At 40.5% G+C, this 25,776-nt stretch overlaps 1 protein-coding gene across 2 annotated transcripts in view; it reads left to right on the top strand.

The window, feature by feature from the left end:
- The window catches only part of LOC128857234 (runt-related transcription factor 3), a 63,493-nt gene extending 38,408 nt beyond the window's left edge, over positions 1–25,085 (top strand). The window contains exons 3-5 of one of the 2 annotated variants that reach the window (XM_054092884.1): positions 2,710–2,811; positions 21,207–21,401; positions 23,614–25,085. In XM_054092884.1, the coding sequence (XP_053948859.1) occupies positions 2,710–2,811; positions 21,207–21,401; positions 23,614–24,572 (1,256 nt within the window). In that variant the 3' untranslated portion in view covers positions 24,573–25,085. Of the gene's footprint in view, positions 1–2,694; positions 2,812–21,206; positions 21,402–23,613 lie in introns of both variants that reach the window. The other variant, XM_054092883.1, reaches the window with a different exon arrangement.
- Positions 25,086–25,776: the final 691 nt, after the last annotated feature.

Genomic DNA, 25,776 nt, shown 5'->3' with positions numbered 1-25,776 from the left:
TTACGAGACTTACTTAGATACTAACTTCTCAAGGACTTACTTCCCTTATATCATAATAAATTCTACTTTTTTTCATGAGCCACCCTAATGTGCATATGTTTATGTGCTTGTGTGCGTTTATAAAACTGGTAGTTTTACACAATGTTGCTGGCAAGTTGGGTGCAGTGGTTGAAACAATGGCTTGCGCTTTTCAACCAGACGAAAGGTTATAATTTTATAATGAACATTGCCACAGAATGAGCTGTACAACTTGGAAACTGTGTGATAAGTGTTAAATTTATATAAAAGACGAGAATGGCAAGGAATTTTTATATACATTTTTAAGAGTGATCGTTTGATAACCTTTATCTCCTTAAAGTCAGAGCCTCAGTAGAGAGGACTATCCTTTAACAAACAATTTCTGGCCTAATTTTTTCGCCTTTGGACGTAAATTTAACATATTTCTATTATAGCTAACAGCTTGAGCCTCCAGACAGCTTCCTAAATTGAATTTTTCATCGATTTATGGATATAACCTTTTAAAAAAAATCCTCGAACAAGCCAAAAAATGGACAGGTCAGAGTGTCCAACCGAAGGTTTAAAAAAAGGAAGGTTAAAGCCTCTTCTCGGAATGTCCTAGGTTGGCAGCATCTCAGTAAATGCCCGCATGTAATCAAGAGATAAAGTTTCCCTAAGATTTATACACCTTTACAGCCCATTGAAGAGAAGTCGAATGCCGTGGGCGATGCTCAAAAACCAAGCTCTCTCATCAATTCAAAATATTGTGATTATTTAATTTCATGCTTCCCCTACAAGCCTTAGAGTGCTTGCGCTGTGAACAATTTTCCGCGTCCGCGAGAAGCTGAAGTTGTTCTTAATTGATGAAATTGACGAATAAGCAAGTATTGGGTTGGGGAAAAGGTTTGGCAGCCCCATCGCACACAGAGACAGCGATGCCACTTAGACCACGAGTCGAAGCCCTTGGCTGCTAGCATTCCTGTTAGTTATTAAGTATAATAATTGTACTATTGTACCTAATCATAATAAATAAATAAATAAATAAATAAATAGACCAGGAAATGGGTCCATAACGTTTTTACAACCTTTTTCCCACCTCTCGACCAATTCGTTGATGCCGTGTCGCCAAAAGTCACCTGGTCTTGTGTTAAAAAATTTGTAGAGCCAGTTTTTAAAGACCTCTTTGTTATCGAATGTAACGCCCTTCAAATGGTTGGACAAGGTGCGGAGGAGCGCAAAAGATGGTAGTCGGTCCTTGCAAGGTCTGGTGAATGCGGCGGATGCTGAAGGATCTGTCATTCGAGCTCTTGGAGTGCAGCTTTGACGACTTGCGCAACATGGAGCCTGGCGTTGCCGTGAAGTAGTATGATTTGACCATGTCGATCAGGATCGCACAGCCTCATTCACGCAGTGTAGCTAGGTAATGCAGAATTCTTTGTTGACTGTGACAATCTTGTCGAGCATTTCTCAAGGTATCATGGCCTCCCAGTCCCACCAAACACATATCTTGAACTTATTTGGATGAAGATCCGGCTTGATTATCGGCTTTGGCGTATCTCCTGGAATCACCCTCTACTGTCTTTGCTTCATATTGACGTATAGCCACCATTTCTCATCCCATGCGATGATTAGGTACAAAAAGCGCTGTTTATGACTTCCTGTTGCTGGAAGGTGACTTTCTTTGTTTTTTTCGTTGAGCTCTTGGGCAACTAAGCTCCCAATTTTTCGGTAAATTCCTTTGAATGAAGGTGATTGAGAATCGTTTTATGATCACAGCCCATTTTTTCGTCAATTCACGACTGGTTTGGCGGTTGTCTCCTTCAAAAGTGATTTGAGACGTTCTTCATCGATTCAGAAGGCCTTTCGCTGCGGGACGTGCCATTGATGTCACAATCCCCATTTTTGAACTTTGCAAACCATTTCCGTGCTCTAAATTCGCTTATGACACCTTTTGCATACACGTCGCAAATGACCCATTCTGCTTCTGCAGCTTTTTGACCTCGTTGAAAAGCAAAGAAGAGCAGGTGTCGAAAACGTAGATTTTTGCATCCTGGGTATTCCATTTCTAAGCTTCAAAACAAATAAAAAATTAAATAATTCAAAAATACAATTAACATAGTTCGTTGAGCAGAAAGAGTTCTAGCAAATGAGTACTTACCCTTTGCCAAATAGCAAACAAATCTTGTAAAATAAAGGAAAATATAAAAACGATAGCAGCTTAATCTCCAACGAAATATTATTTCTGTCTAAACATGCAAAAGTTTACTAAATATTACTTTAGTGTATGCCTTTCTTGGCTCTTATAAATACAAAAAAAAATTCTTTAAATATGGACGGTAAAATACTAACCATGCGCCCACTCACGCTTCACGAAAGAGTGGGACTACTATGGGACTAGAGAACTAGAAGTATAATCATAAATCGCTGTATATAGAGAGTCATTCCATGTGTTGTAAAGGGTTATTAGATCCATGACATCCAAGTACTTTGGTTGGTTTTTAATAACAAATCGCTCCATATGGAAGGTGAGCAAAAGGTTTTACCTGTAGGTAACCGTTCGACGTACGAAGAATAGAAGTGCAGCTTTTTAACACATTTCACACATGAAGACACAAACAGATATTAACCTCTACCATTGCTATTTCGATGAACCAACTTTAGATAAGAACAGTTATTTTAAAACTTACAACAATTCAGTGTTGTCGCTTTTAGGACAACAGCAGCAGTTCCACTTCGCATTCGGACAACGACCGTTCCATTTCTCAGCCGATCCATTATCGGGTTTTCGTATGCCGCCAATTGGGAATTGTCAAAGTAAGTACCCAAATTTTGAGTATATTGAATTGTTATAAATTATTTTTTTTCAGCGGGTATTAATATGGAATATTTTATATATTATATAAATATAATAGGCAAAGATTTTTTCTGTGTACTCCTTTTTACGGCTTAAGGTAATGGGTTTTTCAGTAAGAGCGCTTCAACTTTTGAACTTTTTTGAATAAAACACAAACGGTTTGACTTTTTTAACTAATTTTTTTTTATTATCGAGTTTGAACATATACATTTAAGTATGAAATTCGATTTCTTTTGCATGACCACCGCGTGCACGTTTTACAAAGTCCAATCGTTGAACCCAATTTTCGACCACTCTTTTGCATAAATCGGCCGAAATTCCAGCAATTTCGCGTTCAATATTGGCTCTGAGCTCACAAATCGTCGCCGGCTTGTTACTGTAGACCAATGACTTCACATAACCCCAAAACGGGACGGCTTGTTAAATGGACCGTAAAATGGTCGTAATGCTCTTAAAGTAGCAGAGCAGCAACAGAACGATTATTTTCATAAAAAATTTGCACGATTTCCAATCGTTGCTCAAGTGTGTAGCGTTCCATGATGAAATGTATACTAATGAAGTTTACAAATGACAAGCGAAAAATAAAAAATATTTCGTCGCTCGCCCTCCCTATCGGAAAAAAGTTGAAGCGCACCTATTGAACAACCCTACAGTAGTCTGGTCGAAAACTCATTTTTTATAGATATTTGATAGGAATTTTTTTTAAGAAAATAAAATGCGATCGTTTTGGTTTTATAGTAAGTTATTGACATCCAATAGTATACAATAATTTTTTTTTTTGACATATCTTTTTCTAGTAGTGTGGCATCAAAGTAAGCGTCTTAAAAAAGGATAGGTCATCAGGATTTGTGCTCTTCAGGACATCTGAAACGAAAAAGTTAAACTGATTATTATTCTGGCTGGTGCTACAATGGGGCAATTTTTTTGAAGAGAGAGATAGAGATAGAGGAGGAGATAGAGATTGAGATAGAGGTAGAGGTAGAGATAGAGTTAGTGATAGAGATAGAGATAGAGATAGAGATTGAGATAGAGGTAGAGATAGAGAGAAAGATAGAGACTGATGGCGCAAGGTTGTGAATGAAGCAATGGTTAACCGAGGATTGTGATGCTAAGAAGCAGAAGAAGATATAGTTGCTCCTTATATTCTTTATTTAGTATTTGGCCGAGCTCCTCCTCCTATTTGTGGGGCGCGCCTTGATGTTTTACCACAATTGAGGAACATACGCCGCCTCCGAGCGGCAGATATTTTTTATGAGGAACTTCTTCATGATAGAAATACACTCCCAGGTTTGCCATTGCCTGCCGAGTGGCGAATGTTAGTAGAAAAAACTGTTTCTATCATTTGGTGATTCATGCCATTGAACTCGAATCCTGGTACTTCCGAATGGTAGTCACGCACCAATCCATTCGCGGCTACGGCACACGCTATAAATATCTGTAAATTGTAAAATGACTCCATAATATTTTTAGCAAAATTTACCCTGCGGCAGTTCCAGGTGAACATCTTTTTTCTCTTTAAGGGGTTAAATGGGTTTCGTGGGTTCAAAAAATCGATTTTTTTTGGCTTATTTCTATTATCGATCCGAATAATAGTTTCGGAGGTACAGCCTTTGGAATGTGTGCGCTCTTAGCCACTTTTATTGTTACTCAAAACCTTAAACGTGTTTTTCTCGGAGCCGTGTTTTCTAAGTCGGTTATCAAGTGTTCTCGAAAACTACTCAACCGATCTTGTTGAAATAATACACAGGTGCTCGAGATACAAGTTACTCGTGCTTGAACGAAGGATTTTTTTTTTTTTTTTTTCAATTACAACTATTTGAAATTTTATTTTTTTTTGGATAAATGTCTGCTAAAATTCCAATTTTTACTATTTTTTCTTTCCTTCGTTCAAGCACAAGTTTATGGTCTTAACTAAAACGCTTATTTTTGTGTTTTCATTTTTGATGATCCTGTCAGGAGTTATGCTGACAACGCGGACGCACCTTTTTTCGAGGGGTCACCGGAAATGACGTCAGAATTGAGGAGTTTTAAGTTTTTTTTTTTTTTGAAAATCTCAGAAATTATTCTTTAAATATGTATCTATAAGACAGGAGAAAGTTTGAATTAAATAAATAATTTTTTTCATAGAAAAAAAAATATTGAAAATGAACGTATTTTTACCCCACAAGACCCATGTAACCCCTTAAGAAGAAAAAAAAAATGTGTTGTAAATTTGTATAAAATTTTAAAAGAATTTATATTTTTCATTGAATTATTTAAAAATCCATTTTTATAAATGCAATAAATTACTGTAAGTCAAAAAGTTGCACGGACGACAATTAAATTCACAAGTGGCACAAAAAGGGGACGGAGGCAGTTCTAGTGCTAAGTCGCTGTTTAGCCAGACTTACTGCATGCCCTCTAATTAAGCCTTGGGGTCAAGATGCTCGTAGCTTTTTTTTCCAACCTCACCGAAACCAGCAGTTAATTAGTTAAATTTTATTTCAATTCTACCAATTAGTGGTTAATTATGACGCTCACACAAAAAAATCATAACATTTACAAATTTAATGGGTCAAAGCGCACAAAAAGACTACATTCGAATCATTTTTTTTAACCCTCAAACAAAACGGAAATTTACAAAAATAAAATTTGCTACTTGAGAGAAAATCAATCAAGATTCAACAAAAAATATTAGCAGCAAAAAATTTATTCACAAACAGATTTATAGACACATTAACAGACGCGGCCATTAAAATGTTGCCACTAACCATTTTTGAATGTTTTCCGTCTTCCTGCATTTAAGCGCTTTGGCGACTTCATACAAATTTTCCCAAACGAGCGAAAAAAGTATTGAAGGAAAAAGAAAACAAACAAATAAAAAAAAAAATTAAAATTAAAACGAAAAACCACATAAACTCACACAAAACGATTAGTTTCGGTTTTTAAAAATCCGGCTTTAAGTTTGACCAAAAACGGTTGCGGTGTCCACGGGGCGCGCACAAGCAAACAAAAATTGCACACACACGCTAACAACTGCCTGCGCTACACACATATGCGCATACATGTATGCGTGAGTGTAGTAAAAATTAAATAATTTTTTATCCATTGAGGGAATTTGACACCGCCAAAGTTTGAAAGATAAAAATGTTGAATGGCGAGTGGTAAATTCGATTATGTTATTACAGCTTTTTGCTTCAATGCATTAAACAGCAACAAAACCAACGAAAACAGCCGATGATGGTAGACTAAATAAAAATAACTGTGGTTGGGATTTTCGGTTTTGTTGGAAAACAAAAAATCGGTAGGGATGCAAAACTTTCATTAAATAGGCGACGAGCCGAAGCTCAGACTTGTCCTTTGCGCTGCCCATTTGATTGGCACAGCCGCATAGCAGTGAGATGGCAGGCATAGGCACAGTGTTGCATTTTAAAATTACCGCAAATGCACGCTGAATGTAAGAGTAGTTCAATTTTTTTTAGCTCTGCCTCTCACTGCTTTTTTTTTGATAGATGGAAAAAGCAGTGAGAGGCAGCGATCACTCAAAAAATGGGTTCTTTAAAAAAATGATTCAAACCAATGCATTGTGGTAAATATTCTGGTCAATTTTATATGAACGTGATAAAAACGTAAATGTTTGCGTGAGTGTGGTGATGGGAGGGGGTGCAGTGCTATCCTTTCGGCTGCCACAGCTTTAATGCTAAGCCTTAGTTGGTTGGCTGTTGTTGTTGTTGGTGCTTCTGATTACAGCTACAACTGTTGCAAGCTTTAATGCAAATATCTATGTATATGTAATTTACATACACATACATACATACACCTGTCCATTATTGTGTGTTTGCGCGTATTATTGGCATTTAAGCCGTTGGCCACTTTATTTAACCAATGTTTGCATACTCGCTTAAACATACACACAGACAAGTGCTGATGCACAAACATACACGCACACTCAGCCATACATTCATACACGCACACGCACTCACGCAAATTGGTTGCATTTGTATGGCAGAAAAAAAACAAATGCTTGACCAAAAAGGTGGCTGACCAGGAATGCAGCGGAAAGTTGGGCGCAAATGTATTTAAATGCTCACCACTACCATTTCAGCTACAAACTATGTGCATTAAAATACTAGGCTGTCGCCATTCAATGAATTTCAATCAACTGGTCAGTGCATTAGTGTGCGTTTATCGCTAAATAGCGACAACAGTAAATTGCAAATGCACATTTCATATATTTAAATGCATTTGTAAAAAGGTACAAAAATAAATATATTTTTATCCACATACACGCGACCCATCTTCTAAGGAGGGTTGTGGGTCTCCATTGCCCCAACTTAAGGCCATACGTGCGACTTAAGCCAATCCTAATAAAAAAGTAATTAATACCCGATCAACAATTTGGCTTCCGCCAAGCGCACGCAGCAACGGAACAAGGCAATACCATCGATGGCCTGTGCTCCAAAGTGAGCAGCTATCTCACCGACCCTTCTCGCTTTTTCACTGCGAGGAATCTCCAACTTTACCCCACTAAGTCCACGGCGACCCTTTTTACCACCTGGACAAAGGAGGTCTAGCTGCAACTTAAGGTAAAAGTTGATGACACCCCAATTCCCACGGTAAACAATACCAAAATTTTGGGTGTAACCTTCGACAATTTGCTCTCCTTCTCAGCGCACACAACCGCAATTACCACTAAGGTCCAAAATCGCAACAAGGTCCTCAAATCGCTTGCCGACAGTACTTGGAGAAAAGATAAAGAACTGTCGTTATCGACATTTTAGGCAATTGGTCGGCCGGTTCTAAACTATGCTGCGCCTGTCTGGTCGCCTGGAACTAGTGACCCGCAGTGGATAAAGCTACAGACATGCCAAAATACTGCCATTCGGACAGCGACCGGTTGCCTCCTGATGTGCTCTATTCAACACCTTCACAATGAGGCACAAATGCTCCCTGTAATAGAGCACAATAAACTGCTCAGCAAGCAGTTCCTGCTAGGGTGCTACCGTAGGTTTCACCCTTGCAGACACCTGCTTGAGCTAGAGCCGCCTTCTAGGCACGTCCGGAGACAACTTTTAAACTATACCGACGAGATCCAGGACAAAACTCATAGAAATCTACTGGACCAGACAATGTTTAGACAGTCCATAAACGACATTCACCGGGAGACCGTCACCACCTTTTTAAGCTCCCGTCCTGTGAATGCCGTAATCGGAGTCCAACCACCACCTATTGCAGGTGAAAAGCTCCAGCTTCCCCGTAAGACACGCATGACACTGGTACAATTACGGTCTGGATACTGTAGCAAGTTAAACTCCTACTTATCGAGAATTGACCCCGACATACCAAGCATATGTCCGACATGTGAAGGTATCCCGCACGACACTAACCACCTTTTCACATGCGCTCTAAAACCTACTCATCTAACACCCCTCTCCCTCTGGACCCACCTGTCGAAACAGCATGTTTCCTAGGCCTACCCTTTGATGAGCCAGACGAAGACGGCCGGTGATATACCTTACACTGACGGGGCTTCTATTACCGTTAAAACAACAACAACAACAACGGAACAAGTTCATCGAGTTTATAATGCAAGGGTTTAGAAGAAAACAAATTTTGTACTGCGGCTTTCCTCGATGTCTCACAGACATTCGATACGTTTTGGCACCCCGGTTACGCGCCTCTCTCTTTGACAGGTGCTTCAGAATCAAACTGCAAGACGAGGCCACAGATTTAGCAACGATCTCTGCAGGTGTCCTACCAAAGCATACTTTGGCCGTATCAAACTTGTGAAGCCTTCATTGATATCAAAAGAAAAAAAGCACCAAATAATACAAAACTATAATAGAACCGGTTCTCACCTACGGCTATGAAATATGGGTCCCCAAAATTAATGACTCGAATTTACTGAAATTTGAATTTACTAAAATGTGAATTTGAAAGAAAAATTATCAGCAAAATATTCGGTCCTATGCGATTAAAAGACGGTACAACCACGAGCTTAGTGTTCTAATCGCGGGACGAAATGTAACGCGGTGTATAAAGTCGCAAAGATTACGTTGGTATGGACACGCCCTAAGTAGGAGCAGCGAAAGAGCGACCAAAAAAGTGTTTGAAACAAATCCTGAAGCACTCGAAGTGTAACCAATTAAAGAGGCCATAAATTTAAATTAGGAATTTAGTTTTATTGAATTCAAAGCAAAAAATATGTGAAAATAATACAAAATTAAGAATCAATTTACTTTTACTCGATATGACCTCCTTTTACCTTGACTGTGGCTTTGACGCAGTCCAGAAACGAACCGCAAGCTGCCCGAATGCGACTTGCAGGTATTTTGGCCCACTCGCGGACAATGGCTTTTTTCAGCGCCTCGTATCTGGTGAATCGTTTAGTTCGGACTCTGCTCTCCAAAATAGCCGAAAAGAGAATAATCCATTGGACTCGCGTCTGGTGAATTTGAGAGTCACTGTGTGGACATAATGAAGTTCGGAACGTTGTTTTTTAGACATTCTTGGTTCACTCGAGCTTTGTGAGACCGTGCCGAGTTCTGCTGAAACGTCCATGGTCTGCCACTGAAATCTTGACTGTCCACGGCTTCGGAGCAAGCTCCACAATACTTTCCCGATAATATTTCGCATTTACCTTGACGCCAGGCTCGATGAAAACGATTGAAGAGCGCTCATCTGAGGTTATAGCAGCTGAAACCATAACTTGTGCTGCCTACTGGTGGCCAATCGATGACTCGAATTCTCGTATGAACGATCGGTCAAATAAACCCTAACGTTTTGGGAGTTTACGAATTGCTTAATTTGAAAAAATGTCTCATCAGAAAACACAATTTTCGGAAATTGACCGCTTTCGGCCAAGCGAAGCAACTCCTTCGCTCTCACAAGTCTGACTTATTGCTGCTTTGGTGTGAGATTATGCGCCTTTTGGATCTTGTAAGTCTGGACTTTGAGATTAGTTTTCAGTATGCGGCAAATGCTACGGTCAGATATTTTCAGTTCTTTCGCCTATTGAGTGGCATTTCGTCGGGGGTTTCACTCAAGTCACTTCTTCACTTTTCGATTCCTTTCACGTGACGTTGCAGTCTTTTGATGAGCGAGCGGTCTGAAGTTGGTTACACTTCGAGTGCCGGACCCTGTAGAGTGAAAGCGGGCTGTCGAAAAGAATGGAGACGTATTGTACGGGAGGCAATGGTCCACCCCGGACTGTAATGCCAATATGATGATGCGGCTATTTTTTAACGCACATTTCACTAGCAAAGCTTGCCCCAAGCATCACCTGCGAAATATCTGTAATTTTTATTAGAAAAATGAAGACAGTCTCACAATAAATCGAGGCCCCGTAATCACTAAAGCCCCTCCAAAAAAACTTTCCGCGCCCGCCAGTGTAGGAGTATATCCGCGTAGGCTTGAGTTTTATGCGTGTTTTGCATAAAAAGTAATGCGTTTTTCTGCACTACTTCAGCCACTGCCAATGGATGAAAGAGCGTCAGCAGCAGCATTCACGGCGACTTCGCTAAATCGACTGCACTCCCAAAATGGCACACACACACACCCGCACCCCCATGCAATCAAAGGCTGGAATACATTAATATATTAATAATTTATGTGCTGTTGCTGGGTTTATTAATGTATTCCTAAGAATTAAATTATGATTTTAAAAAGCATTTAAATTAATGTTGAAAGCAGTCAATGCATTTGAATGCAAATTAATTGCATTAAATTCGTTTGCGATTTGTGCGTCAATTTTTTTCCTGATTTATTTTTTTTTTTGTGTTGTTGTGCTCACTGCCACACTCAATAGTCAACAAATTGATAATTCAAAATTTGGTTATTTAATATTAAGTCGCCAATGCATTTTTAATAAATTATTCGACTATTTAAACACAAAAGCGCTGCAGTTTGTTGTAGTCTTTCAGTTTAAAAACTCGTCAACCACTTTGACCGAGGTGTTCGTTTTAATCCGAGCCGGCAACTTGTAATTAAATTCACTGTGAATCAAAAATGCTAAACGAATTAACGATGTAAAATTAGACTGAAAGTATGAAATTGAAAATTTAAAATAAAATATGGATGCGAAATTAGGAAAGAAGAGCGCGTGTCAAGTAATTAACTGATAATTTGGAAGTATTTAATTTATTTCGGGATAAAATTTGGCATTTTAAGTGATTTGCTTGAAAAAAAAATGGAAATAAAAGCTCTAAGCTAATAGAATTTATGAATGATAGAATTAATTAAATGCAGCGAAAGCAGTTAAAAAATAGAAATTGAGAAAAATACTTCGAACTGACTCTTAAAGCCTGGCCCTGATCTATGATATTCAAATTTCGCCCTTTTCATTTTAACAATAAAAACTGGCGTTGTACTGGCTCAAACGCTTAATCGCTTAATCCTCTTTTGAGGAGTAGTTCTTGTTACTTATACGGGATTGAAGTCCACGGAAAACGGGATAATCTCAAAATGCAATATCCAGAGAGTATGGTGGATGCGGCATTAGCTCCCGTCCGAGCTCGTTCAGCTTGCCTAATGTTTGCCTTGCGGTATGAGGTCTTGCGTTGCCGTGGTGAAACAAAACTTTGCGCCTATTCACTAAAGACGGTCGATTTTTGTTAAGTGGCCGAATTCAGGTGTGGTAGCTGATGAGAATAATAATCAGCACTTATCGTCTGGTTTGGTTCCAGAAGTTCATAATTAACAATACCGGCCATATCCCACCAAAGAGACAAGAGAATCTTCTTGGGGTGAAGGCCATCTCTAGGGGTCGGTTCTGGTGTTTCATCTTTATCTAACCATTGGCGTTTGTTCGCAAGGATTGTTGTAAAGGACCCATTTTTCATCACCAGTAACGATACGGTTCAAAAAACTTCCATTTTCAAGCCGTTGCAGCAGCTGAGAACACACATTCACTCTCTGCTGAAGGTTAGCGACGGAAAGTCTATGCGGAACCCATTTTTTCAGCTTTGAAACCTTTCCCAACTGAACCAGGTGCCTGTGAACTGTTCCATGCGATGAATTTAACCTCTGAGCTATCATATCGACTGTCGAATTTGGCTCAGCTTCCACGAGTTCGAGCAAGGCGTCGGAGTTAAAGACTTCAGGACGACCAGCGCGCGGGAGGATGCCCCCAGGATCGCAGTTTCCTCTTCGGAATTTTGAAAACCACTTTTGCGCAGTCCTTACACTCACGGTATCCTCTCCGTGAACAGTGTTTATTTCTGCAGCAGGAGGTGTTGCATTTTTACCACTTTTATATAAAAAATACAAAATATGCCTCTTATACGCGTTCGAAGATTCCATTTTATTTTTTAACAACACGTGCTTCTATCCGCGATTAAAATCACTTGTTGACTGCACAAATCAAAGAAAATATAAATAGTTCTGTTATATTCCGCGAATAATTTTTTGTATGCAAAAATCGTACAAAAGTGAAATGTAAAATACGCACGAATTTATGGACTGACCTGATATGATCGATTATATTCAGATTAGGCAATTGAACGGGTGTTTGGAGTAGTCTAGGGCAATTGTAGATGCGCCACAACTTGGCAACCACGAAGATGTGTTTCATATTGTTGCCCTAATAGGAAAAAAATTTGTGCAAAATACCCAAGCGTTTGGCTTTTAGACCAACATTAACTTTAAGGATGTTCAGATATTGCCGCGGCCGCCGTAGCCGAATGGGTTGGTGCGTGATTACCATTCGGAATTCACAGAGAGAACGTTGGTTCGAATCTCGGTGAAACCAAAATTAATAAAAACATTTTTCTAATAGCGGTCGCCCCTCGGCAGGCAATGACAAACCTCCGAGTGTATTTCTGTCATGAAAAAGTTCCTCATAAAAATATCTACCGTTCGGAGTCGGCTTGAAACTGTAGGTCCCTCCATTTGTGGAAGAGCATCAAGACGCACACCACAAATAGGAGGAGGAGCTCGACCAAACACCCAAAAAGAGTGTACGCGCCAATTATTATATAGATATATGTTCAGATATTGAAACTTATTCATATTTCCTTCTACGAAATGAATATTTCCGACAGCTGCACTTGAAACACTCATCCACTGCTCACAGAACCGCCTCCATGCTTCACAAGAGCCTTCGTATTCTTCGGTTCGTATTCAGTTACATGGATTTCTCCAGACTTATGACTTTTCATTAAATTAGATTTGTTTTCATACCCTTAAGTAAAAAGGGTATTTCAGAAGATGTGCCTCAATGTTCTTTTAAAATGAAATATGTAAAATTTAGTTTCTCTCAGGTTTCTCTATTTTTATTCAAAATGTGGCTCCTAACAATTGAATGTGAAAAATTACAGCATTTAAAAGTCCATCATGAGCTCCCGATCCATAGATATGATAAGATGCGCCAAAAAATCGATGCATTCAAATTTTTTCACCAATTCACCATTGAATTGTCGACTCATTCGGACGCTTATTTACACCAAAAAATTTTGATTTTTTCAATATATTCTTCTAAAAGGTCGACAATTTTCATAATAAGTTTCGTGACGGGTGATGAAAAATGGATTCATTACAGCATTCCAAAGAAACGAAAGTCATGGAGACTGCCCGGTCATGCTTCTACGTCGTCGCCCCGGCCGAATATTCACGCTGCGAAGGTTGTGCTTGTGGGGCCATGGGTGGGACCGAGTTGGTGTTATTTATTATGAACTGTTAAAGCCAAGCGAAGCCATCACTGGGTATCGACTTCAACTGATGCGATTGAGCCGAGCACTGCGCACTGAAAAAGTGACTCCACAGCATGACAACGCTCGGCCTCACGTTGCCAAACCCGTTAAAACCTACCTGGAAACACTGAAATGGGAAATCCTACCCCACCCGCCATATTCTCCAGATATTGTGCCGTCCGATTATCACCTGCTCCGATCGATGGCACATGGTCTAGCTGACCAGCAGTTCCATTCATATGAAGACATCAAAAAATGGCTTGATCCGTGGATAGCCTCAAAAGATGAACAGTTTTACCGCGACGGTATGCGAGGTCTACCAGAAAGATGGGAAAAAGTAGTAGCCAGTGATGGGCAATACTTTCAATGATTCACTTGTAACCATTTTTTTTCAGAATAAAGTTGTATTTTCATACAATAGAAAAAACACATTTAAACATATTTAGATTTTATTTTGAAAAAAATGTAATGAAACTTCACGAATTTTTTACACAACAATGAAATTTTCATTAGCTGCAAAAATACCATAACAGTGGCTGGAAACTTCCTGTGCATAACAACAGCAACCCCTGTAAGATTGTAACATAGCCATCTGTCATTCTGTTCATTTCTGCGGTTGGTCTTTTGGCCTTGGTCAAAATAATTATCGTCAGAAAAAATTATAGCATCTCAGGCGCTTCAGGATGATTAATTTTGTTCAGAAGGCGTTTTGATCGGATAACTCGCTATTCTCATGTTTGGTCCAACAAACACTGTGTTTTGTATACAACGTAGGATTTATATCGGAAATCTTGATGGACAATTGGACAGATAAGACCTGCAAAAGCATTAAACCCCTTCACAAGAGCACTAGTTCTTTTTTGAAGGATCCTCGTCACGGATCGCTTAAACCTTTTGAATAAATTCTGCAGATCGTACAGTGTCACAACCTTCGTCCTGCTTTTTACGTTTTGCAGCAGATTCTGCAGCGCCGCCTGATGCTTTCAATTTACGGCAAACCTTGAAGGAATTAACGTGCGCACTTAAGAAAATTAGAGATTTCCAATTCGGTGTGATTTGCACATAAAGCGCCCATAATTGCATATATCTTCGTTTCTTGAGAAAAGCTGTAGTCCTCCATGGCTTACCTGAATATGAGCAAATAGAAAAATAATATTTTCGGGAAGTTATAGCCACAACTATGATGTCCTTAACTACTGTGTACACCCTGCATTCAGCGGCAAATTTTATGCGGGCGCTCTTGTTTTTTAGACTGCTTTCACGCTCGTCAAGTGTTGTTTCTTCAACACATTTCGAATTGTTTCATCATAAGCCACTTTATTGGTATTTCCCTAAAAGATTTTACTACTTCTACGACTAATATGAAGGCATCTTTACTAACTTCGGTTAAAATCATGCCTTCTACGCGAACACAAAGTTTCTTCCTTGGCCTTCACTTGTCACATTATGGTTTTGAAAAATTTGGAGGTCAAGCACCATAAAAACATGAGTATTTCGATGCTTTCACTTTTCCTTACATAACTGAAAATAGCGAATTCAATAATGACGGTAGCAAAATCTAAAATTGATATGATATTTTTGGAGTCGCTGATTAACATAACTTTGGATTTTGAAAAATTACATGGAATTTGTAATGAGCAATTTCAAAAGACTCCGAGTACTCATTTTCACTATACGAGCTGAGCTGTTAGTAATTTGCAACTCGGTAGTAATCGCTGCATCATAAAAAGTTACGCACACTTTAATAAAACTCGTGAAGCTTTTTATTTTTGGTTTGAACTTAAAATGTGGTTGTAAAAACAATAAGTCATCTGAGAGTGAATCATGCCAAAAATGCTCAAAGCATGTCCCACAACTACTGCTAAAATACCACACACCATTTTTTGAAAAAATAAGTTGCCGGATGAATGGATGTAGATTACTTTGCCAAAAACGGGAGGCCTGAGTGAGTGGCGCTATTATTGGGGAATTCTATTGCTATGTATCCCGTTCAAAGTTTTTTCAAGAGCACTTCTGACTGCTTAAAAAAGAACCGCTAAGTACAGTCAAGTAGCGATTTCCGGTCAAACTGTTCTTGTCTCGATAAAATCAACACGTTAAGAATAATGATGGAGCAGTCGACAGAATGGAAAACAGCTTTACAGCTCGTCTTCTTGGACTACAGTACCGACAACATTCATAGAGAGTGCATCCGGAACGCCCTATCATCAGGCTGATTAAAGCAACAGCAGCAGCTTCAAATGTAGGGTTCAACATAACGGAAGCATATCGTCCACTTTCGACTCAATATCTGGTGTTCGGCTTGCCTGATTTCCCTTTGTGCTATTCCTAATGGTGCTTTCAAGATCTGTAGACGCATGTGGCAGAGGTATACAATGGAATTTCAGCGACCACCTTGAAGGCATAGATGACGTTGATGACATCTATCTAGTGCCAACAAGGTTAGGTTAGGTTAAGTAGTAATGATTGCCCAGAGAGTCGGTCCACTTGGACGAAAGAAGTTTGATTCATCCTTTGTGATACCATTGCAAGAGGGAGAAAAGAGGTGAAGGAAAAACCGATAGGACGAAAGGGAAAGGGGTATTTGTGGACTATGAACGGTGACTAGTTTGCAGTTGTGTTAACCTCTTTATGCTGCTGATGAAGTTCATCAGGCGCAGAAAAGAAGTGAGAACCAAGATGATTGAATCTTAGTCCCACGAGAGCTAGGCAGCTAAGGAACAGGTGCTGAGATGATTCCACCTTATGCTCCATACAGCTAACGCAAAAAGGACTCGAAGTAATTCCAAATCTCACGGCATACATACCTCACAGATAGTGCCCCGTAAGGACACCCACGAAGTTTGAGAGATGAGATTTTGTCATCCTCAGAATATCTATCGAACGCCTCAGATCCAAACGTGGCCAGAAGGATTTCGCGACCTTACATGTTCGTGTACTTGCCCAGCGCTCGCTGAGTTGGTGCAAAGGCCATCCTTCCAGGAGTAGATCGCAGGTTGTCAAGGGGATCCCGATCCTCTCCTATCGCGGGCACACTACCTCACAGGTCCCTTGTCTCGCCTGCTCGACGGCTTCGCAGTCACTTTCGGTAATGTCACTGTGACCAGGTCTCTAGTGTCAACAAAGCATTCCGGCATGCAAAAGAAGCGTTTTGGTAGAAGAATCAAAGAGAGTAGGTCTGAAGATTAATGGTGAAAAAAATAAATCGCTTCAAGTAAATGTCAACAGCTTCAATTACCTGGGGAGTGCAATTTGTACAGCCCCACCGTCTGTAGATGACATACAAAGCAGAATCGCAAAAGCTCGCAGCGCGTTGGCTCAGTTGAACAAGATATGGAATTCTACATCGATTTCCATACACACAAAGTTACGTATTTTCAACTAAAATGTAAAATCGGTCATTTTGTATGGCTGTGAGACTTGGCTCATGACAGACTCGCACTCAAATAAACTGCAGAATTTTGTCAACAAATGTTTAAAACTTTTATTGCGTATATGGAGGCCCATAACAAACAACAAGAAAGAGCTTTGGGTGAATTGTAAGCAGTTACGCATGCAGACCGAAATAAAGCAGAGGAAGGGGAGATGTGGATTGACCATACTTTTTGAAGAGATCCCACAGAAATTTGCAGACAAGCACTCGAATGGAAACCGCAACGCAGTAGAAAAAGAGGAGGTCTTGGTTGCACTTGAAAAGTCAAGATTAGCGCGAAAGATCGTAACCGTTGGAAATGTTTTCTAATGGCCCTATGCCCCATCGCGGATGACTGGAATTGAGAAGAAGAAGAAGGAGAATTATGAGTGCTGCGCGGCCTTTGAAAACATAGCGGCGCCTTTTATCCGCTACACGCAAGGATATTAAGGGAAACTGTAAAGCCGATGAGCTATCCAGGAAAGATACTACTCTTCAACTGCTCAGTGATAGAAGTATAATACCATTGAGATACCTATGGCCATGAGTAAATTAATAATTAAAGGCATGAAGAGATGAAGATGCATGCATAACAGCTTGGCTACTATGCTCGCAAATAAATGGGAAAAAGGAACGGCTCAGCCTCAAGAGCGGATATCTGAATATTGTAGAAGTTCTAACGATTAGTCGAGGAAGAAACAGCTGAGCCCTTCCTTCGCAATTGTCCAGCTCTAACTTAAATCAGAGCAGGTTGTCTTGGTAAATACTTTTTTAATTCTCTTACAGAGCTGTCTGGCGTGGGGAGAGATCAATTCTACGCTTCATAAGGCCCATGAAATGGTTTCACGAAGAAAAATAAATGAGGTTCCCGTGTCGCGCAGTTGCATCACAACGCACCAGCAAGGCATAAGTGAATTGGTCGTACAGAACGATTGCCACCATAACCTAACCTAACCTTGACTGGGAAAATCGCCACGTGGCAGAACTTATGGCACTACTAAGTTAGTATTTGCATGCGTACATGTTTTGAGTAAACTATAAATGGGGCATTGTGAGGCTGACTTTAGCTGAAAATAGTTTGCGCTCATGAAAACCGCGTAATAATAGAGGGAATTTGTTGCTGCACTTATTTGCCACTTACATTTTTTGTATGTATGTATGGATAGTATATTGACGTGTCTACATATGTATGTATGTGGGTCTGCATAGTCTGCGTACGCCGGTGATGTGTTTATGAAACGGTTAAGCGAATATCATTAATAAAGCCACCACAAAATCAATATTCCCCATTTAAAGGGTACCGAGCGCACTCTGATGCGTCTATACGAAAAACTAATTAATAATTTCCGAATGAGCTATTAATTAAGCCTAATTACAATACTAATATATATTTAATGTGTATAGCTTTGAAAAATCAAAATAAGCGTTCAAAAGCACGCACATGCGGCATAACGAAATTCAGTTAATTCAGTTAAGCGCCCGCATCAATACTTTCAGTTCGTTCCGTTTTTATACAGCAGCAGCAGCAGCAGCCGCCTTCATTTGGCGCTTTTTTCGGATAGTACAACATCGTTTGTAGCCATTTTCATCTCCAATAATCAATATTACACAGCGACAATATATTAATGCACACACGCACACATACACACTTATGTAGACAGAGTCATATGGGCAGCCAACAATATCAACACCACCCCCACCAACTTGCGACCGGTGGGCAAGAAAATTCGAGTGACCGCCACATTTTTTGTCACAAACTGTTAACTACTGATGCCATCGATGCTGTTAGTGCAATCATTTTTGCAGCGGCCTGATATGAGTGCATATACGTAGGTTTTAATCCGCGTAAATGCCGTGAATGGCGACTACTCATTACCCACACATTGCCGCTGTCCAACAGTAGTCCAAACCAATCCAATCCAATCAGCAGCCAACCCGCATAATGGCCTCATTCATTTACACGCACTCCGCCATGTTGACGTAATTAGCGGGCCGATGCCGCGTTTATTTTATACAAACATATGTACACACATGTGCGTCTGTATGTATGCCTATGGCTATCAATAACATGGTTAGGTCGAAGTAGCGCAGCAGACATACAGTCCGGTTCACTTGAATAGAGAGACTAACCAAACACGAAAAAATTATAGGAAATATACAAATTTTACATTTATTATTTAAAGCTTCATAGTTTGTGCTGCCACCTTGTTTATAAATTACTTCGTAAATACGTTGATGAATTGATTTGTAACATTCTTCAGGTAGCCTAATCAAATTTCATATCAGGCCGTTTCAATGATTCGAATTAAAGTATTTTTGCCTTTAAATTGTAAAGTAAATTTGCCTCTTATAAGCCTTTGGAGTAATCCATCTAAAGTTTCAAGGTTTTGGGACGCAATCGAAGTTCTAACCACACATGAAGTGTGTACAGGTGGATTATCCTGTTGAAATATCCAATTAGTAGGTCCAAATGTTTCACAAATATCGGGGGAAAAGGCGACTGCAGCAGAGTTTTATAGCTGTTTCCCGTCATTTCCTAGTCTACAATTTTCAATAGACCCCTATTCATTACAGTACATCATCCAGTCTCAGCGTTCTCACGGGCTCACGGGCATTCTCAGTTTATCCGCGGGGACAGTTATGAGTATTTTAAACCTCTTTTGGTTGCACTCTCTCAATAAGAATTTCGTCTGGCGTAGCCGCATAGTTTGGTACCAGCAAACCTCACTTAGCCCTAGCTCTTCAATCCTAAGCTTCTCCTTGATGGTGTGTTGTCCCATAGCAAGGAAGGGCTCGGGTCCCATTAATGTCGAGGCCACAGCCTCTCTCTTAAATACTTCCGACATTTTGTTCCCAGTTATATCCCTGTATTCTGGCACCCAAATTAGTTGGATTCGGTTGTGCATTCTTGACAAATTCAGTGTCTTGATACACTCAATCACCAGTGAGGACTTAATCTCACAGGACAATAAAGTCTCGAGTGCCGCCTGACGGTCGTTTAGAATGTCATTTTTCTCGTTGCGGAAATTTCTTTCTAAGTTTATCTCTGCACATATACAGGTTACATACATCTCCGCTTGGAAGATTCTTGGAAAACTACCCATCTACACAGAGCGCTTGGTTCTGGCGCCGTAAATTAATCGCCTATGCCTCCTGGGATCTTCGAGCAATATACATATATATCATGGCAGGGTACACTTCTGCTTTTTTTTCTTTATTTAGTTTGGCCGAGCTCCTCCTCTTCTGGATGTTTTCCAACAATTAGAAGCACCTACAGTTTTAAGACGACTCCGAACGGCAAATGGTTTTTTATGAGGAGTTTTTTTATGTCAGAAATACACTCGGAGGTTTATTATTGCCTGCCGAGGGGCGACCGCTATTAGAAAAAGTTTTTTCATCAATTGATGTTTCATGCTCGGAGATTGGAATCTGTGCACTTCCTAATGTTAGTTCCGGATGAATTGGCCAACCGTGGATCAGCGGTTCTCCCACAAGGGTCAGAGCCAATAATCGAAATCAGTTCTGCAAGAATCATGAATTAGATCACCGATTATATTTGTAATTTACATACATACAAAGAGCGATGGTCCGGTCCAGAATGCTGAAGAACTGCAAAATATTTTGTGACAAGCCCGAACAGAAAACTGTTGAACTTTCTTCTAAAACTTGGTTCTGCCAAGACGTTCAAGACGTTCGGTTGATGGTCGGTATTAGATATTATAGGACACAATCCATGGTGTCAACATATGACCACCATTGGAATCATTGAGAACCCGATGTGTCGGTCTTGTTTAGCGGAGACGGATGGCACTGAGCATTTGCTGGAGCAAGGCTACGAGTTGTGGGTTCCGATGTCATGAGAATGAGTAAAAATCGTTCACCCAAACTGGAATACGAGGTTTCACCAAAGAACCTGGAAAATTCTCACAGATCTAACTACCTCTATTTCTCTTTTCTATCCCTTTTTTTTCGGTTACTTACCTCTTTTCCTCCATGACTACATTCTCTTTCACTTTCCAGAGCTTTAAACGCAATGGGCTTTGAGGGCCCAAGTGTTTTGGGAATTACCAAATATCTCGGTGCCTCTTGGCTCAACTTTTCATACATCAATTTTTCTCCATTTAATTCCTGCTAACTGAAAAATTGCTCTGTTAACTGCCGGCGAAGCCATTTTTTCTGATCTAAGTTTATGTATTGCCATGTATGCTTTACTTTTTAAATTCCCTTTTTTCTTTCATCTTCCTTTTACTCAATACATTCTTGTTTTTCATTTCAGGTGCTAGCAATACACACTGGGGTTATGGCTCCGCATCTGCATACTCACCCTACTTGGCCGGAAGCGGACTTTCTTCCTGCACAACTCCAACTTCAGCACAATTCAATAATCCAGCTCTTGGCTTCACCTGCTCCTCCAACGATCAGTCAAACAATCAGGACTTTACTGGCGCCTCAAATCGCGATTGTGTACCAAGTAAGTATCAACATGGCCGGGAAGACTGACCGAATGCTTAAGTAGATGCATATTGATTTGCTTCTGAAACTGAATCTGCAGAAACGAGTATAAATGGAAAATTTACTGAAAATAAAAACTCATAGGCAAGGTTAGGTTAGGGTGACTACCACTCTCTCGAGTTTAAAGGGGTCCCATTTCGAGCTCTAGGCAAATTGTGATACCACTGGTTTGGACTCAAGTTCCTCTTATAATTCTCAATGTGGTTAAACCGCTTCGATTTCGGGGAAACTGTAAAACACTGTATCTGGTAATGATACCAACCACTGTACTAATGTAAGGCCAGTCTAGATGGATCAGGGACCTAGTTCAGAGATCATTCCTTCTAGGCCAAACCTGTCTGATTATCTCACAAGTTGGCTCTTTAGTCCATCTACTGTTGGGATCCAGAGTTTTCTTTAGGATAAAGAGACGCCTACACATTGGAAAGAATTGACTAATTTAAGATCAGTTCCCTTCCTATTTAGCTCTTTCGCTATGCAATTTCCGGAATATATCTATGTCTAGCAACCCAAAATATATCTATGTCTAGCGCTCGTGATGTACCGCTAAGCTAGCTCATTAAGAATAGCTCTACTTCAGAAGAAGTATTATTGCACTGTGGAAATTTTATCACCGCTGGGCTTATCAGAGTAAACAATAATCGGTTGTGTGTTCCTGATCAACAACGCACCCAACTGCAGCCAACTTGATAACGATTAACTCTACTTAAAAGGCGTTGTAACAGTCAGGTAGCCATGGCTTAAGTTCAGCTGTAGAACTTCTGAGCAGATACCACTCTCGACCTTAGTTTTAGTCTTAAGTCCTCAGTGAAGATATTCACTCATCCTGAGCCAAGAGCCAGTTCACATCTTTATTGGATTCGTGTGGAAATATTTTCAAAACAGAATTTTGAAACAGTATAATCTAACTCCCTGTGCGTTCCCAGAAATGTTCCGAGAATTTTTCAGTGTAGGCATGCCCAAAATTTGTCATAGATATCCTTATGGAGAAAGCCTTATAGAGTCCCAGAGAGCCGTAGCTCAGGTAGAAAGCAACGCTCCTGCGAAAAGTATCACTGCTGCTCTCTATGCCTCTTACATTTTGCTTTTAGATACAATATTTTCCAAGATCGGCCACCAAACGATGACTCCATAGAAGGGGATAGGTCTCACAACCGCAATGTAATATGTGTGGTTTTACGTCTCATCTTTCACGTATGTCAGTTTTGGATGCATAAAGTATAGTGAACGTTTCTCTTGACCAGTTTTCGATGTCTCGGTTCCAGTGTAGTTCCTTCTTGTTGCCGTTTCTTTCTCGTTCTAACTGGCGCCAGTGTGAAACACCAAGCCAAGTCCTTCTCCACCTGATCTTTCTAAAGCAGAGGAGGGCTCTCTCTTCCTTTGCTATCACCAGCTGGTACCGCATCGAATACTTTCAGAGCCGGAGCGTTTGTATCCATGCAGAAGAGATGACCCAGCCAACGTAGCCGCTGAATATTCACTCGCTGCGCTATGCCCATGTTGTCGTAAAGCTCATACCGCTCATTGTTCCGACGCCTACGATACTCGTCTAACGTGCAATGTCTCTCAAACACTCCAAGAGACGGATGTTATCATCGTCCGAGCTTCTGCGCCATACGATGGAACGGGCATGAAGAGAGCCCTATAAAGTGATAGTTTTGTTTGTCGAGAGAGGAGTTTACGACAACATAAATTTAGCTCAGCGAATAAAGATTCAGCGGCTTCGTTGGCTGAGTCATGTCGCTCCAGCTCTGAAAGTATTCGATGCGTACCAGCTGGTGGTAGTAAAGGAAGAGGAAGAGCTTCTCTGCGTTGGAAAGATCAGGTGGAGAAACACTTGGCTGCACTTGATGTTTCCGACTGGCGCCGGTTAGCACGAGAAAGAGACGACTGGCGCACTTTGTTAAACTCAGTTAAAATGGCGTAAGCGGTTATCGCGCCAATGATAAAGAAAAAGAAGTAGAGTGGGATCAACAACTGAAAATGCACGAACTTCACATCGGACACAGCCACAAACGCACACATTTTTTCTTTATGTGTAGCTGAACGTCATCTGAATGATTTTGTTAAACTTTACTGTATTTTAGATATAAAAAACGTTTCAGTTTTCCTAAAACATCTTTTTTTTCGATATTTCAATACTGATCTTTCTACCTTTTCTTCATTTTCAGTGCTTCCAGATTCCACAGCCACCGACTTGGATCAGCATTTGAGCAATCTGGTAGGTTCTACCACCGGACAGATGACGCACCACAGCCTGCTGGGATCGAGCGGCCAATCGGCAATTTCCTCCACCGTCAATGGTGGCGTCGGATCCAACTCAATTTTGGTGCCACGCTATCATCACACCAATACCAACGATTACAATGTACACTCTAGCCAGAATGGACCACGAAGTTTGAGCGACTCTTCGCAAGCCGAATCACCGGTGCAAGAAGACCTACTCACCACCAACACACCAAATTTGGGGGGTGGCGCCGGTGCTGGCGGCGGCGGCGGTGGTGGTGGTGCCAATGGTTCAAACAACGGCAACAGCAGTGCCAATGGCAGCACCGGCGCTGGCAGCGGGTCCAACTCTTCGGCGGCAAATAATTCACTTGTCGGTGCCAATCAAAATTTTCCCGGACTAGTCAATCAGACGCAGAATCCAGCCGTCTACAGCGGTGGCAGCGGTGCGGGCGTAGGCGTTGGCGTTGGTGTTGGGGGCGGTGGTGCAGGCACAACTGGTGCCGGCTGTAATGGTTCACTCTATCCCGTGCTGCCGGCTAGTCTACTCTACTCACAGCTCTACACAGCGGCCAATCAGACTCATGGCTTTCACTCGCATGCGCTAACGCCTTCACACGCCTCACCCAATTCATCGGTGCATGGCGCCGAACTGCAAAGCGTTATGGATCATATCAACAATGTGGGTGTCGGAGTGGGTGTGGGCGTACGTCAGCAGCACAATATCATGACAGGTGGTGGTGTGACGCATCCGGGGGATTTGACGCTGATCGGCAATTGTGGTGCCTCGGTGAGGAATATCGAAGACGGCAGTAATACGCAACGTCAAGTGGCCGCTTTGGCAGCACACCGTGGACACCACACACCCACCGACAATGGGGGTAGCGTGTGGCGGCCATATTGAGGTCAGGTGCTCTGGTGCGGCTCGGCCGTCCTATAGTGTTACGAGAACCTGGAGAGCGAGCGTGAGAGCGCCGGCACCAGTGAACCGACAAAATATTGGTATGGCTGAGGGAAACTAATACGTGCAAGACATGTAGGCGTATGTGTGCAATGTGAACTGTGCCAATAAGGGGTGAGTGAGACGGTGGTGAGTGGAAAGCGGTACAGGGAGCTTAGTGCAATAGTAAGTCGAAGAGATTCGTGGAAGTTGGCAAGCGGTGGAGTTAACGCCACAACTGTACATAAATTCCTTTGTAAATAAATTAGTAGCCGAATGAAGGGGATGGGCAGATAGATTTTAAATGTGACTTTGTAAACATTTTAAGCATAAAAAAACTAGTCGAATTTGTTTACAAAATGTTAAGGGAAAACATTTACTATACAGTAAAGATGATTTTCAAAATATTATTTAGTTAAAACTAAAGTTCATTATCAGTCTCTAAGAGTCCTTAGCAAATTACCAATTTTAACTTTAATAACTAAAGAATAAATGCATAAATAAATGAAAAAATGGAAACTGAAAAGATTGCGGATGAATTAATTTATGGTAGTTAAGTATTAAAAAATGTTATATAAAATGAAAAAAAAAATTACAAAATTAATTAATTAAAACAATCAGTAAATGTATTAAAATGTAAGCTATACTCATACACATGTACTTAACTGCATATATATGTGTTTGTATGTATGTAAGTGTTAAGTGTATCACCCACAGCAGAGCAGAAGTAAGTTCCTAAATCCGCGATTACCAAATTTTCAGTCTTCGTGCTTTCTTAGCTTAAGTTCACTTAAGTCATTTAGCAATTTTGTATGCCAAGCGCATAAGTATTTGTGTAACGTTAATACTCTCTCCAAGAATTTTATTTAAAATTAATATTTGTTATGCGTGCGCATTTTGTTATTCACCCATTTGTTCACGATTTTCGAAAATTCTTGTTATGCAATTTGAAAAATAAAGAGAAGAAATTAACTATGAATTGTCCCTAAAACAAACCAAATTCCGTAGACCGACTTCGGTATATACTTATGAAATGAGACTTTTTTTTCTATTTCAAACGTTTATTAACAAAAAATGGTTACAAATTTAATCTTCAATATAATAACCATCGCTAGCGACACATTTCTCCCATCTCTCACTGACCGTCTTTAGCCGCAAACCAATCATC

Source organism: Anastrepha ludens, chromosome 3 (assembly GCF_028408465.1).
Source record: "Anastrepha ludens isolate Willacy chromosome 3, idAnaLude1.1, whole genome shotgun sequence".
Lineage (NCBI taxonomy): Eukaryota > Metazoa > Arthropoda > Insecta > Diptera > Tephritidae > Anastrepha > Anastrepha ludens.
This window is presented reverse-complemented; position numbering and strand designations above follow the sequence as displayed.